Raw genomic sequence first — 16,230 nt, forward strand, 5'->3', positions numbered from 1 at the left:
ATCATTTCAACCACCCAGCGAAAAAAACTGAATGAATCATCCAACGCAGAATAATAAACGCACAGTTCTAACATGTGTCAAATTCGCTCTGTGCACGGTCTACTACGTCCTGCACACTATTGCTAATGACATCCAACTCATTTCGTATGCACTTTTTCCCATTAAACCGTTCGACCGCTCTTGCAAAGCCAACACGTCCAGTTGGATTGAAATAAAAAGCCTGTATTCCGTTCCGCCAACGACAAAAATCAAACCTCTATCATAAATGGATTCCGTATGATGCTTGTTTGTTGACCATCTGAACGAATAGACGAACTATTTGTAACGAACGGTGGAGGCATTTGTTTGATAGTTTTTTTCGCTTTGTTTGTCTCCGACTCGGATGAATCATATTCCAGTTTACTGCTGCAGCTGTTGCACACAAGCACCGGGTTTTTTTTTCGTTCTTCGCTGATACAGACGCACGCGAGGTCGATAAATTTGGTCGGCGCTTCATTTTAATGACTCTGGGAAGGGACAAGAAGCAAGAAAAACCTACCACGAGAGAGGGAAGACACCAGCGGGCAAATTATGACTTTTCAGCAGCGAAAACGCATCGACGACGACCTTTCTTCCATCACGTGCCCGATCGGTGCACGAGCACGAGCACAATCTAATGATTGAATGGCGCAGGGTACCATTAGAGGGAAAATTGGAGTCGATCGGACCTGGGTGAACTGTCGTCGCCTTACCACCACGGTCGACGAGGAGCATCAGTCAGCGTGATTGATAGAAAAATTGCACACGGTAAGAAACTACTGGAACTTTTCTGTTGGTGAGGTTGTGGATTTTTCTTTGAAGCATTGGACCGTTTGGAACCGATTTCAGTTCATGTTTTCATTCGCATCCGTTTGTCCTTCGGCGTGATCATGATCTTGAGACGATGATGGTACCGCTTTATGGTCGGTTGCGTGGGCATCGGCTGTCTCAATGTCTCCGTCGCCGCTTGCGTTATCTTCCTGGTGGTGGCCCACGTGTTCGGCCAGTGCGTCCGACTGCATGTACTTCCGTCGGTACTCGCCGGTCGGATCGTACAGCTGCTCGAGGATCGCGAAATCGTCCGGCCGGTTGGCGATGATGAACTTGATCACCTTGTCCGAACCGACGCGCTGCTTTTCGGAGCATTTTGCACAATCGCTCATCAGCGCATCGGGAAGGTTATCTGCGATCGATGGTGGGATGGGTTGCGATAAACATCAAGAACTTTCGGCAAGAAGAAAGCTTTCGTCACCTAGTGTCACCTACCTTTCAGCTCTCGACCATCGGGTGTACAGGGTCCAACATCTTTCAAGCAGTTCATGTAGTTATCCATTAACCGTTTGCTGTTGAAAATTTCCTCTAGATCGATGTTATCGTACTTGGTCACATAGGTTTCGGCTATTAATACACCGACTATTGTGGTGACAAAGAGAAGAAGAGTTTGATAGTGCGCCATAGCAGACGTGTTCTTTCACTTGCAACTTTTACCAACCAACTAACGGTGGCATTTTCCAAGTGATACTGGTTTTATAGAGAAGCAATGGGAGAGCAATTTTACCTATTTAGTCTCTAATAGCATGTAAACATAAACGGATAAACGATGTTTGGCTGGAGCTTGCGTGCGGATCGCAACAAGGCGATCCGCAACAGTGAATCATTTTTCCGTAATGTCAAATGACATTATTAGCACTCCAAGAACAAGGATTGCGTTATGTTTTTCCTGAAAAGTTTGCAACAACAAGATCATTAGATGACTTGCGTATCCTTTACTAATAAAATTTTATATAATTTAGTTCCATCGTTGGTCGTTAAAATTGTTCTATTCATACGAAACGTGCATTCTATTTGATTATTATAATAGAAATAGATTGATGATTAATTTTTGTGTCGTACACTGTCTAAATCAGAATCACAAGCGAAGGATATCACTGAGAACTCGTTTCGTTTGGAAAATCGCTTTTAAGTCGTTTAAATTCCCTTTAAAAAAAGTTAATAAGTACTCTAACTCAACTAATTAGGGGACAATTTTTAGTCTCTAATTTATTAAAACAATCATAGTACAAACAAGCTGTGATAAATTCAATTATGATTCGAAATTCCTAGAAAAGATGTACTTCGGTTGCATACACTACAGGCGTAACGGATGGTTGTTGTGCTGGTTGCATAATGCTAAGGCAGTCTGGTACGATTTTCAATCGTCGATCTTTCAAATTATTACACAAAAAATTTTGTAAAAACAATTTTGTGAAAAAGTAAAAAAAAGTTCTAAAAGGTGATATAATTTAAAATGAATACAACAAATAATATCATAAATCTTTGCTATTCTATTGACTCAAGGCTTCTCTATCATAATTCTCCAAAAACTCGCATTGAATAGAACGGAATAGCCCCATTCACACCTGTGTCTTACTATAAACAGCCTGTGATTTTTCCACAGTACGGCACGTTGTCCGAATCTGTTAGCAGGCACGGACAGTTGCTGATTGATATTAGCAGTTCACATGCCGCAACGGTCAGTTGATGTATGTACACGCCTACTTGACTGGGTGGACAGCAACGAGTACCTGGTTGGCACGTTGCTAGCCGCTTGCGGATGGCATTAAGTAGCTCTAATGCTCAGAAATTAAGTGACTCAGAACATGCGCACGGCGGGTGGATTCGTCACTCATTCACAGTAGCATAATTGATTAGGTGCGTTCAGGAGAGCGTGACTTGGTCAGTCGTAGAAACGCATTTATCTAGTAAAACATATAGGAAATAGTAAACTAGAACCATGTCACCAAGCCACTGTCACGCACAAAACGTTTCGTAATGTAAATCTCGACCTTATCTCGATCTCGAACGTTCCCCGTCGCAACAGATTAAGTGAAGATATCAATTTAAATGATAATGTGCAGCAATTTAGTGGCTGCATGTACCGGGACGAAGAGAACGATGCTGAATCAGTTGCTCAGCTTGTGATGGAGTAAGATCATTCTTTTTCGCGCCAGACAAAGCTGAAACACAGCTCAGCTAAGGGTTTGTTCCGCAAGCAAACCAAGGAATGGTGTAAGGTGTGATTTTGCTCAACTGTCGTTCAATGTTCGACCACAACACAAAAAAACCCTCCCAAATCGCGAATGAAAAGCAACACGCAGTGAACAAGCACAAACACTCATAATTCTAGCGACGAGAGTCGATCGTCCCCGATCTTTTACTCCTACGTTCCCCGTTTCTCCGGCCCCATCCCTTGTGGCTGTAGGCCGGACGGGCGTAATCGAGCAATTGTGGGGACGCATAACAGGGAAGCTCAATTGTGCGAAAGACGCGATCGCGTCTTAGTTCGCGTTCGATTATCGCACCGAGAGGAAACCGAGTGTGTGTCCGCGAAGATTTCTCGTCGCGGTGAGAAAACGTGTTTTGTTTTGAAGTTAAAGTATTAGAAAACCACCACGAGACATGATCGGGAACAGACTAGCGCTGGTACTGTTTTGCTTCGTGCTGGGCAACTTTGTGCTGTTTCACGATCGTGAGCGGATCGTGCTGGCACAGTACATTGAGGATGAAACGTCACTGCGCGGGTTGGATTTTAACGGAGATTCACCCAAAGGTAAGCAAGGGCCTCAGATGGTGAGCATTGCATAAAATGAAGTCGATTTCTGTTTGGCAGGTCTATTTGGACGGTGGCACTCTGATAAGGAATATTTACGCCGGTTGCATCTAGATCGGCTGGGCGAATGATCGGTGACCTTGCATGTCAGACGCAAGGGTGTAAGGAATACTCAGGATAATCGATATTCATCTCAACAAGTGTACGAGACTGACGCGGATGATTTCAGAATTTAGATGGTAAGTGTCATCGAAAATTCACCCTAAAGGCCTCCTAGCCGCTAGCCGCTAGCCGAAGACATTACGGTGGTGATATCAGCTTGGCTCTCCCTACACGGGGTATAGACTTAAGTGTAATTGGAAGTCCATATTTGTTCGTCGGTGTCTGCTGTGTGTTGTGCGTGCCGCTGGTGCTATAATCCGTGTCATTGACTTGTGGCTTGACTGAAAGCGCTTCTGTTGACTGTTGCAATCGATGTCACACTAATGGTGATGAATTTTACAGTTAACTGGAAAGATCAATGTTTGTGTTTGTGAAGACTTTAAGGTAGATGGTGTACAAAAATCTAAACCATGCATGTCAACCACCAGAAGCATTTGAGATAAATACTTAAAAGAATACTTTGACCTCGAAAGGTCAAAACACAGAGAACCACAAGAACGCTCATCTCGCTCATTTTTTCAAGTACAACTGTAGATTTTTTTTGCTCTACTCCACCTTAACTATTTAATGGCAGGCACCAATTACGAGTGTCCATTGTTCTCGTGCTTCAAACGGCGAAGCAAATCTTTTGGCTTACATGCACAGAGCCTTATACACGACCACAAGAACTTCGTCGTTTGTTCGTTCGTTGGGGCATACTTCACGTAAGGGTTGGTCCGTTTGTGTCGGGGGTTTTTTAGAGGTGGTTTTGGGAATGGTAAATTTTTGAATACTCATCATCCTCTGACGTCAAAGTTCTGGGTGCGTTTTAGATGTTTCTATTTACAAATAATGCATTTATAGTAGTGACCAGTCGATTGGAATGAAGTATTATTATTTTGTTATGTTTTACAGGTACAAAAAGGTACGAGGACAATGCTCTCGATGAAATTTGTATGAAATACGCAAGACATACTGGAGGTTATAAAGATAATGTTAAGTTTATACTGTCGAAATTATTGATTAGATGTTAAGAAATAAATAAAATTAAAATAAATACAGACAGTGTGTTTTGTGCTTGCTTCGAATTGTTTTGAAGATAAAATTCATTCAAGGTTTCCTGCCCAATTGATGTTGGTATCTGTCCAATGGCTGAGAGAAAAAATAATTCACTACATGACACGTAATTTCAATCTATGAAATATAATAGGAAAAGGTAAACAATTTTTTAAAATTATTTTTAAATACTTGAAAACGTCTGTGTATAAATTTCGAGCCTACGCCTGTGAAGTATGCAATTTGGAATGAAGCGTTTCAGAGCAAATGCTATAAAACGCTTCATTCCATAAAAACAATGAACCACGAACGGTTTATTCAAATTTTGCCACACATATTTGCATTCGCAAAAAAGGAGTGCATATCGTTTCTTTTTTGTTTTCTTGGTTTGATTAAAGTTCATTTAATTTTTATTCATGGAAATGATAACATGAAATTCAAATGATGCATGATTTGGTTCGTTTGGTGGTTGCTCCTTTATTTATGCATGTAAACAGTTATGTGGCGCGTTTGTTGACGGAAGTTGGATGGCGTTTCGGTTATGTAATGTGAACCGTATAGCAGAATATTTTAGCAACTTTCTATTTACATATTTTTCTTGAGCCATATAAAATTCAAGTATCCAAAAATAAAATTTCTTATAATAGTAGCAAAGATCAACATATAAATAATGACACATGATGAGACCAAACTAACCGTCCTAGTAATAGATTCACTCGTTTCCTACTCGCAATCTACATCTTCTTTCGTGTATAATGTCATGCCGAAGAAGGTTACACACAAGCCAGTGTGCCATCGAATTAAAATCGCGCTCCGTGATGGTAATGATCATTATTATGGCCAACGTTTGAGCCGCTTCCAAACGGTAGCTGATGACAGTTGTATTGATGATGCTGCTGTTGCTACTGAAAAGAAATCACTTCCAACGAAGACTTCCGTGCAAACAAGCAAGCAGACAGCTTCCTCATTTCCGGTGGCACTACACACGAAGAGTGTTATTTGTAATTTTGGAGCTCCTTCAAAGTCAATCTAATTTTCGCGCCTCAGCATCGGGTACCAGCGATACCGTCCAATGTCGAACGCGGTAACAACTTGTCACTGAAAACTGATGGTTTCACGTTTTCTCCTTCTTTTGTTGCACTTTACAATGTGCAACCAAGGCATCGAACGAGCACGGCTTTGTGCATCTACTGCGATCGATGTGCAAATGTGCAAATGGGCTAAGGTCGCCCAAAACGATTATTATTGGGGAGAGAATCGGTAATTACAGTATCACGAGTAAATATCTACGTCTTGTTGTGAACCGCGCGTGTCCTTCGAGGATATAATATTTTCGATAATGAGGCTCCAAATAGGACACACGGATCTCCGTATTCTATGATTAAGCGGGCTTGATCTTGGAATACTTCTCAAAAAGTAGCAAAAGAACGTCCTTAGCGATGGATGCAATTTAAATTGCTTCCGGAGCATGATACAACAAGTTTGAGAGGTGTGTGCGTCTAATACAACTGACCCAGCGAAATAAAACGAAAAGGGAATGAGAGATTGAATCCATTTTTCTATAATCGTAATCGTGATTTGGAATCAAATTTGATCAGATGGTAAAGAAAAGACTTTAACAAAATGTAATAAAAATTGACTTAAATAACAAGTTAAATTACTTATCTGTTTAATGACTCCCAAGCTGTCAATTACTGAAGTATGCCATTATTCGGCTTATAAGGAGAAATTTATAGTTGCTGCACCTTGTCAAAACAATAATCGCTTTGCAACGCCAAAATCCCTGATAAACCTCTTAAAGCAGTCCAGTCCCGAATTACCAATTGCTTCTGAAGCAATACACGTACGCACTATATCGAGCTTGATGTCTTTTCTTCCCACTTAAAGCTAAAAAAACCGGTCGCCGATCAGCCAAAGCCTGCAGTCACATACGGGTGTCAGTGCATGATTTCTGTGGTCTACCATCATCCCCAGGACTGTCCTCGGGGTGGTTGTGTGGCGAGTCAACTTTTTCATAAAAACCACAAAATAAACCACCCGACCAAAAGCACCACCAAGGCGCCATTGGTAGAATAAAAGTTTTCAAGACTTAAAAAGTAAGAGGCCATTGTGGGTTGGTTTGTGGAGTTTGTACGGCTGTGGCACAAAAGTCAATGCTCCAAAGAAGGGTGAATCTCGTGCTGATGCTCTCGGTTGCCGTTCCAGACAGTTCCAGCCTTTCGTTTCACATTGAAGCGTTGGGGTGTTGGTGGTTTTTATCTCACAAAAGGCGCTTCCTACAGTGCATCGTGTTGAAGATGGTATGAAAAATTCATTAGAGCAACAGGATACCTAATAAAAAGTCGTTGAAACGCTATACGGATCGATCACACTGCACAAGGTAAGGGAAGCTGCGGTTATTAATAAAGTGATGTGCCGCACCAAGGTCAAGAAAATGCAATCTAATAGAAACGAACTCGGTCGGGCAGCACGAGGAGATGGCATGCTTTTCAATTACAAATTATAGGTTATCTAGCAGAATATTCATCACCCAGCTCACGAGGTAGACTCAATTAAATAAATTCCTTAGATTACCTTAGAAGTAATGTCAATGTATGAAGAAAGCCGAAAGGAATCGTGACATTTTTTGTGTGTGTTTAGAAGATATGCTCAGCATTAACTGCTGATAGGGCAATTAATTCTATTCTCTTGGTATCTAACAGCTAGAATCGAACTCGATTAACGACATACTCAGATGAGTATGCTCCATCCCCTGGTTCCAGAATGTCTGAATGAAAAGACCCGGAAGATATCGCGGGACACGCAGTTCTATTTCCGTACTGGTCAAATATCACCACACCGAAGGGCCATCAAGAATCCCACTTAATCAAATTGGTATAGTTCTTTTCGTACAACTCCATCCATCCGTCAAGAGTAGTGTGTACCATTTGACAGTCCAAAAACTAGAATACACCATCCATCCGTCTCGAGCGGGCATTGATTGGTACTCGTGGTACTCGGTGAAGTGTATTTAGCATTGCGGACAAACACTCACCGATATATCTCACGACAGATTATGAGGGACGGACTCCTCGTTGGACTTTGGCTCGTCGGTTTGGTAGTTCTGCTGACACGCCATCGGAACTTCTTTGACACGTTGGACATCTGAACGTGCGGAAGCTTCAGCAACGTCATGGGCAAAAGATAAGCCGGAGCATGTGGAAGCTGCGGTTATTTTTGTTTTATGCTACAATCATTCTGCCCGTACGGCACCGAGCAAACACACTGGCAAGCACGCGAGATGTTTCTCTCCGCTCTTGGAGGGACGCTTAAGTACACTTGCCCGGCCGTTTGAGCGTTTGAAGCTGAAAGAATATAAAAGGCTCAAGAAGTGTTTGGTGGTACACAGCACGTCGGTGTACAACCGGACAACAGATTGCAATACAGTAATTCCACTCCATTGAGATGTATGCAAAAATGATTGTCCATTTTTCGCAATTCTATTGCTCCCGTGTGTTCGCATAAATGCGCACACAGCAAAGTGGGAAGCTCACTTAAGAGGGCGACATGTTTGGCGTGTGCAAATGTTTGTCTAGACAGATGCGGGAGGTATTTCGAAGATGGTTGAAGCACCATCATTTTATGAAGGGGATTTTTGTGTAGACGAAAAGTCTGGAATGTAGGGAAGAATAGGAAAATTAATTTTTGACAGTTCCTTTTACTCAGGGAAGTAAGTAGCAATCAACAGTCAAAAAAATAAGCAATCAACAGTCAACTGACAGTTGGCAGTTAAATATAATTAGCACTCACAAAGTCACTCAGATGACGATGGCGAGATGAGTGGGCACAGTAAACAGAATAAGGAAAGGAAAAGCCTTTTTATGTCAATTTTCAGGCTTTAACTTTATTTTGCAATGCAAACAATATAATGTAAAACATGCAGACAATCCTTCTTGCATAAGCTACCCAACAAAACACTTCGAAAGCCCGAACGCGGGGATAAAGGATGTTTGCGCCACAAAGAGACTCGCAGCCCGAGACAGGCCTCCTTTTCCGGATGTTTAAAAGTAAGTGAAAGTGTGAAGCGGATCATCAGTGAAACAGGGTGTGTGGAAGAAAGTACTTATTGACCTTGGTCGTCAAAAAAAATTTCCCTAGGTCTGTTCGGTCTTAGCTCCCTCCATCCATCAGCTGTATAAAATAAGGAAGCACAGCACGCACAAAAACGCAAGAATGAATCACAAATCTTACGCAACAGAGAATGGGCTACCTATATTAAATTTATTGCTGGATTGCTTTCGGCAAACAATTTTCCAATTGTGATGCGCCACATTTAAACAGTCATCATCCAGAAGTCGATCGATGACGCAAATGGATCTACGAACTGTACGATCGATTCTTCTCGAGCGAATGCGATCAAGTGGGAAAATGAAGAATTTGGGAGTTTTTTTAGCTGGTTCCTCTGATTCAGCTGATGCTGTTGCACAGCACAATGCCAATTTTGTGTGGTTTGTTGAGCTCAAAATTAATTGCATAGAATTGCGGGTTGTTTTGTGGAACGTTTTTGTCTGGTAGGTAGAGGCTGAGGTGCGTGAACTTTGATCGTTATTTAAATAGGAACTGAAATTAGCATCCGATGCTTCGGAAATAGATTGAATTGATGAGATGAATTTTTCCACAAAGAATCAGTCCTAGTTTTCGTTACCGCGAATATAATTAATGGCACAATTTGTAACCAGTCCGGTAACCGGTGTAGGCGTAGGGAGGAAAGCAATTGATGTTACTTTCACCATGAACTGAAGCGATTAAACATGACCCGTTTTACCGAGCCGTCCCGTTCGAACATGCTGATCCCGCGCGTAAATGGGCTTTTGGATATGGGTTAAACTTGGTGGCTTTGACTCGGCTTTCGTCTAGCGGCCAGCCAACAGGGTGTTGTTAATGTCGCTGTAAATAATCATCAACGTTCTGCCAGTGGCACACACACCCAGAACCACAAGCTACACAGCGGAAACGGTACCGTTGCCTTTTTGCAACTGCAATTTATGCATCCATTTATCCTCCTGGGCGACGCGTGTGCGCTCGATTTTTATGACCGTTGCAACATTATGACGTCCGATGGCAAACGTTATTGGTCGCGGCTGCTGCTGGTACTGGAATTGAAAAACATGACATAGAACCGGGCGAAGGCTTTCCTGATGGAATAACAACGCTGTCTCGCTGCTTTCTAACTGTCATGTTTAATTTCTTCCTGTAAGCTCCGATGGGCGTACAGTTTGGGGTTAATGTTGGATCCGATTGGGGGGCTTTTGTTTTGCTTTTTTGCTGCGTCTCCTTGTCGACAACGAGAAATTCAATTGGTTTTATGGCTATTAGTTTTATCGATCGTGACAATCTGTTTTTTTGTTCCTGTATCCTGCTTCGACAACGATTTTTGTGTCTCTGAAAAAAGGCTGTATAGATTTAGGTGAAGAGCGATAACGATTCCGATAACGTGTCCGAAACGGTGATTGGGTTTGGTTTAATGGACTTTTGTAGCTTTTTTTCTTTAAGGTCGGTCAACCAGTGCACTCAGTCTTCCATGTTGGGAAGATACAGAAGGATTATCTGATGAATGGAAGGAGTGTGCGAATTGAAAGTGTTTAGTAGAATTGGTGGGATCGATTGCTAAGCTAAGCTAAAGAACTCTGTTGCATGTTTTTTTGAGCGGTACTTCTGTATGCTTCTTACACTTGCGCTGGAAAATTTAGAAAAAGAAAAACAAGATAAAGACTTTCTCATCCGTTTTCTAAACTAGTGATTGGAATACTACTATTCCACATCCTCAAGACTATCTAAAGGAAGCTAGAATACGCCTATTGAATGTATTCCTCTGGAGTTGATTGACCATGAGTGTATCATTATAGCAAAGTTGACCTTCACCCAGAGAATCTTAAAATACGCAGCATTTTCAAACTGTTGGGCATCACTTCATTAAAAAGCATGACTCCAAACCGATGCTTGGTTTGAAGCTTAAACTTTACCTTTTATAGAACTAGGTCAAGTCGTTCTGAGCACCTTTTCATCTGAAAATAGGACTTTGTTGCTCCAAAAGTTCCATCAAATCTTCTTTGATGACTCTTCTAATAGATGCTTAAGGGGTACTGGCTTCCCTGGTATGGTTCCTCATAAAATATATTTGGTTAGGAGGAATGTATTAGGAGACCGAATTAAATAAGTTCGGAACCACTTCCTTTGGCGTTTATTGATCCGATATATTTTTCAAAAATATAAATAGTTGACCCACTATTCAAAATTTCCTCACTGTTCCTCCCAGCAGCATACCTCAGAAAGCATAAGCGTTGATGATCCTGCCTTATCAGCTTGCCTGCCCTGTAAAACAAATAATCGTTTCTGTATCCATATTCGATGGAACGGTTCCTTGACGGTTACAGAACTATTAGTTTCCGCATGTCACGGCCAATGATGCGCTGCATTTTCCCCGTATTACGAATACACTGATGTACACCGCTAGCGAAATGCTATCGATGAGGACAAGAACAAAATGGCAAATGGGGTACTCTATCGATAGCGATGGGATGATGAATATTCAACAAGATCGTTCCATCATTGCAAATATACATATGGAATATTTGCCTCCCAACTCACACGGCTAGGCTAGGATGCAATCATCAACAGCGAAAACTGACGTTATGTTCTATTTGCATTTGCTCTTCATCGAAACACGGAAGACATCGGTTGACACGCATCGCAAAAAGGTATTGCAACTCTACCAGCGAGAGTTACGAATCCAAGAGTCAACAAAATATTAAAATTGAAGAGTTTCAAAGGTAAACTATTCGAAAAATGTGATGCAAATTGCAACGAAAATTACGAGCACCTTTTATCCCGCGCTTTACACCGTGCTTGAAGTGAATAAAGAATTCTTCTCTTTTTGCTGTTGAGCTGAATGGAAATTGAAATGTGTCTCACTTGGTTGAATATTATTTTCATCGTCCGAATCTCAAAAAGAGAAATAAAAGTTTGAAATAAAATATGACTTTTGTCGGCAACATCGGGAACGCCGTTCCAACGCAGGCTCGACAGCAAAGTTCGGCTTGGTTGTTTCAAAAATTTCGCACAAACATACCAAAAAGTTCGTTGATGTTTTATTGGGGTGACGAATGGCTAAAGCTGAACTGGGGTGGTTTGACACAATAAAAGCAAAATAATGTTGCATCAAACAACATATCACCCACACGGTTCGTTCGTAGCATTGCATTTCACGTTCACGTTGGATTTTCGTTTTTGGGAGAGCTTTTCGGAACCAGGAGAAATCGATTTATATGCACAACATTGGGGGAGGGAAAGGAGCGCACAGGCACACCGGGAAAAACGGCATATGATGTGTGTGTGTATGTGGAAAATGTTAGGCGTTCGTTTGATGGGGTGAAACAGTTTTTTTCCTTTTAACAACTCATTCTAGGCATTCTAGCAAAGCAATCTAAAACTGACATTTTACTAGAAAGAAGTAAGAGAACTTTTCCTGTAAATAAATAATGATGCAAGTTGTTTGTTGTGACGTGCCCATGTACGTTACGGATATATTTTTGTGCTCAACAGTTCCTGTCCTAAAAAAACTTTCAAAAGCCCTACATAGTGGGTAGATAGGATTTACAGCTAGAGATTGTCCGAAATCCAGAACGATTTATTTATGGAATTTTTATAACACGCCCAGACCGTTCGGCATGGCAGCAATTCGAAATTGTGGAAACGTTTTTTTGTCGGTTAGTTTCTCATTTTTTCTGGCTTTACGGTAGCAAGAGAATCAATTTTGCTGACCATAATTGCTGGCACCAATTAAAATGGATGACAACCCTCTGCACGTACATGGTGCAAGCATTTAATCAGAATGGAAAGCATCAAAATTGAATCGGAACCATCTAAAAAGCTGCATTTTTTTTTGCTGGTGAAATGTTCCATGTTTTACGTAAATGGAGATCGAATTTGCGTAAATTCTGCTAATGGGTATGAATTTGATTTGATTTCAGCATTTAAAGACCTTCTAGAATTTGTTTTGATGGCCGCTGATGTGGTGAACTTTGTGTTAATGATTATTTTAGTGAATGCCCTTTTTAAGACTGACTAAATGAAAACAATTGTTGATCGCCCGTTCCCATAGGGCGTTTTGGTTTTCAAGGGAAAAAAGGGCTTAAAAAGGCTATGCGCTCTTGGAACTGTTGGCCAGTGAGCGCTTCATAAATAAGCAATAAATTACAGGGGGGTTCAGAAGATTTCGCTGAAATAGGGCTTATGATGATTGCAGTTAGTAGAATTGTATTCAGCCAAGTTCTGTGTTATGTGCGACTATTCATATAAAAGGCAAACAAAAGAATGAACAACTCATCCCCATCCAGCGTTTGACAACTGTGACAAATGTGAATAAATATTAGTGAATCTTTACGTACACCTGCGTACACTGCGTAAAGCTCACGTCGAGCTGATGTAAAAATTATATTGTTATGGTACTTAAAAAATATATTTTGTAGACATTTTTCTATGATCCGAATGATTTTAAACTATGATTTTAAAGTATGCCATGCTATCATATTCGTAGACTATTTAAATTTTCTTGAAAACCAATCTCGACTTTTCTTCTGCTTGGCTTAACGACCTTCTGGGTCACCGTGCTACATCGTTTGACACCATCTACAAGAATACTTTGTTTACTTTTTCTTAGTTTGGTTAACTTTTTGTATAAACAATCGACTGAAAAACTGATCCTCGTAGAAGAAAAACGTCCCGTGCCAGTTGCCAAAAATGTTTTACGTTTTTTTTTTGTACAATCAACCGATGAACCCTCCGAGATATCCTACATAAATAAAAAAAGACCTAAAAACCCTGTATCATTCGCATTGATAAGCATAGCTTATGTGCTACTCGAGGGTCTCATTTACCCCTAGTGAAACATTTGCTTTATAAGAAACATACATAATTTATTTCCATTGTTTTAGGCTTTAACACAATTGTTTGCTTATAAAAACGGCAACTGAACTGATGAAGATGAGAAAGCAAAACCAAGAGAATCAAAATGTGTTGAAAAACATCACCATGCTGATAGGATATGCTGAAAAACATCATATTGTTTTGAGCGAAAAAAAAACACGTTAAAAACAAAATGGAAAACGCAAAAAGCTGAACTGAGCTATAAATTCAAAGATCTCCATAAATTCGAACAAAAAACAGCAACCAGAAAATCTCACCTGAAAGATGCATAAAAACCCAGAACGGAAGCTCACGCCCGCAGGAAGAAAACTATTCTCCCGGACCGGATCACGGGCACTAGAAGCTTCCAAATGGATCCGATCGAAAAAATCATCTCAAAAAATAAACAATCTTCCTTCTCAACATAAACAGAACAAAACATCACACACGTATGGATGTATCCTCGCCGATCGGCAGAATTGAACACCGGACTGGCTCGTACTTTGTTACTCTACCAGCTTGGGTCTCTCCTCCCGGGTTGCCACTGGGCTGAAGCGTAAACCATAAAACTTTGCGCAAACCGGACGCGACGCATCAGTACGGTGTGCGAATTCGTGCAAGAAGGTCGCGCGTGTGTTACGCTCGCTTGAGAAAAGCCTGTTGTATCGTCTATCTGGATATAGGCGCCCCCACCAGTGAAGCGTCGAGCGTGTGTGTTTCGACGATCGGGTAAGATCGTTGGATCGGGTTTGTTTTGACAGTGCAACACCGGCTCCAACCGACATTGCCAAGGCGCGCTTCGTCTAGTAGTGTTTACGACGGGGTTGCGATTGAGTGTGGTTTTGTAGCTTTGCCTAGGGTAGAAAACACTGATCGCTTTTGAAGCCGGGAAAGTGAAGTTGACGCGAGTTTAATAAAGTGTGTGTGCATTTAAGGTTGGTTCATAGGCATGAAATATTTGGAAATGTTTACTTCCGATCGGGAAATGATAGTGAATGGGAGAGAGAGAGAGAGTACTTCTTAGTGGGACGCGTGCCACTTTACGTTCATAACCGTTATGTGTGTGTAGTGTGTGAGATATCGTAACGTGGCGTACCATAATCGATCAATCACGACGCTTTGGTATGCGCCAACTTCGGTGTACTGAATTCCGCATCAGTGTAATGCATCACAAAACATACCAGACTGCCCTAAAACCTGCGTGTGCCTTGTCTTGTTGCAGACGTAAGAACCTCGATGCAACGGCAAGTCGGCCATTAAATAACACTACGACTACGAAACGAAAAGAACGAATCGAAAACATTCGCAATGAAGGAGAGCTTTTCGAGAAGGAAGCTTTTTGGTCTGTGAACTGTGAGCCTGTATGTGTGTGTGTGTGTTGAACAGTGCACGTGAATGTGCACTGACTCGGTGCACGCGTGCGATTGTTTACCGAGCCTTTACCATAGCCACCTACAGCATGGCCTCCCGGTCGGTCGTGGCCGTGTGGTGCAGCGAAGTGTGACGTTTCCAACCAGCAAAACAACCGTTTTCGGACAGAAAGGCATCCCTGTGTACAGCCATACGTACTAGCAGTTCCATTAGCGATGTGATATAAATTAGATTAGCAATCGTATCAAACGAAACTAAGCCGAAAAAAAAAAATATGGAAAATTGCGGAAGAGAATTTCGGCCACAAAACGGGGTTTTTTTTTCTGGTGTGTACTCGAATGTTTGATTTGAGGCTCACCGTGACCACAAGGGTAGTAATAGTGTGGGGTGGAAGTGGCACCGGTAAGATAAACATTGACCTGATTTCAATGCAACTGTTACTAGTATTTCATGGCTGAGCTCATGAACAAGCTCTGAGGGGATCGTTATGTTGGGAGGCAATGTGTCCTGGGAAAACAAGGGTTTAATTAATTCAACGTCGGTCGGAACGGGCTAGTTCTCGGCTCTATCTCTACTTGTTGCAACGCTGGAGATAGAACGAGAGAGAGAACAGGAATTTATTAGAATTCCTCTCTAATACATTCAAAAATAAATTAAACTAATTAAAAAAAAAAAACATATTGAATTGAGAGTGATTTTTTATGTGCTTTTCTATTTCACAAACTCAAGGACACATCTACATCCAAAATAAATATTAATTATAATTCACTTACTTATTTTGGCTACCGTAATTCATTAATGGCGTGACCCTCGAGGCTCTTTTCGCAGTTGCCACCTCTAATAGCCATTGTCTAGCTCTCTTCCATTCGATCGGTCACTGTTGATCGTTTCTTAATAATACTGTTGGCGTCTAGAAAACGATCGAACGCGTTGAAGCTCACCGATCTCTCGAAAAAAATGTCTCAAGTGTTTGACACAAAAAAAGGAGAAAACAACGCCACTCCACTCTAACCAACAAACCGTAAAGTACTAATTTGATGGTCGAGGCTGATCGCTAGCGTGACACATCGCGCACCCGAAACATGACAAGCGGATGCAGGTTAAAAAACCTA

The 16,230-nt window shown here is 41.4% G+C and overlaps 4 protein-coding genes across 8 annotated transcripts in view; 3 read left to right on the plus strand and 1 right to left on the minus strand.

Moving 5' to 3' along the window:
• Positions 1-320, plus strand: part of LOC126563903 (kinesin-like protein KIF14) — a 107,768-nt gene extending 107,448 nt beyond the window's left edge. Inside the window, exon 5 of the mRNA XM_050220694.1 lies at positions 311-320. The gene's annotated coding sequence lies outside the window, so the exon portion shown is untranslated. The remainder of the gene's footprint in view (positions 1-310) is intronic.
• The window catches only part of LOC126564444 (mucin-2-like), a 363,283-nt gene that overhangs the window by 327,914 nt on the left and 19,139 nt on the right, over positions 1-16,230 (plus strand). The window lies entirely within an intron of this gene.
• Positions 1-16,230, plus strand: part of LOC126565616 (ejaculatory bulb-specific protein 3-like) — a 142,033-nt gene that overhangs the window by 14,372 nt on the left and 111,431 nt on the right. The window lies entirely within an intron of this gene.
• Positions 864-1,474, minus strand: LOC126565486 (ejaculatory bulb-specific protein 3-like). Its single transcript, XM_050222666.1, has 2 exons — positions 1,285-1,474; positions 864-1,201 (listed from the first exon to the last, which is right to left on the minus strand). The coding sequence occupies exons 1-2, from the start codon at positions 1,472-1,474 to the stop codon at positions 864-866; spliced, it is 528 nt and encodes a 175-aa protein (XP_050078623.1).

The sequence above is a fragment of the Anopheles maculipalpis genome, chromosome 3RL (genome assembly GCF_943734695.1).
Source record: "Anopheles maculipalpis chromosome 3RL, idAnoMacuDA_375_x, whole genome shotgun sequence".
Taxonomy (NCBI): domain Eukaryota; kingdom Metazoa; phylum Arthropoda; class Insecta; order Diptera; family Culicidae; genus Anopheles; species Anopheles maculipalpis.

Coding starts and splice junctions, on each gene's coding strand:
- LOC126565486 (XM_050222666.1), bottom strand. CDS start 1,474: ATGGCGCACTATCAAACTCTTCTTCTCTTTGTCACCACAATAGTCGGT. Junction 1,202..1,284: donor CGATGGTCGAGAGCTGAAAG/GTAGGTGACACT, acceptor CATCGATCGCAG/ATAACCTTCCCGATGCGCTG.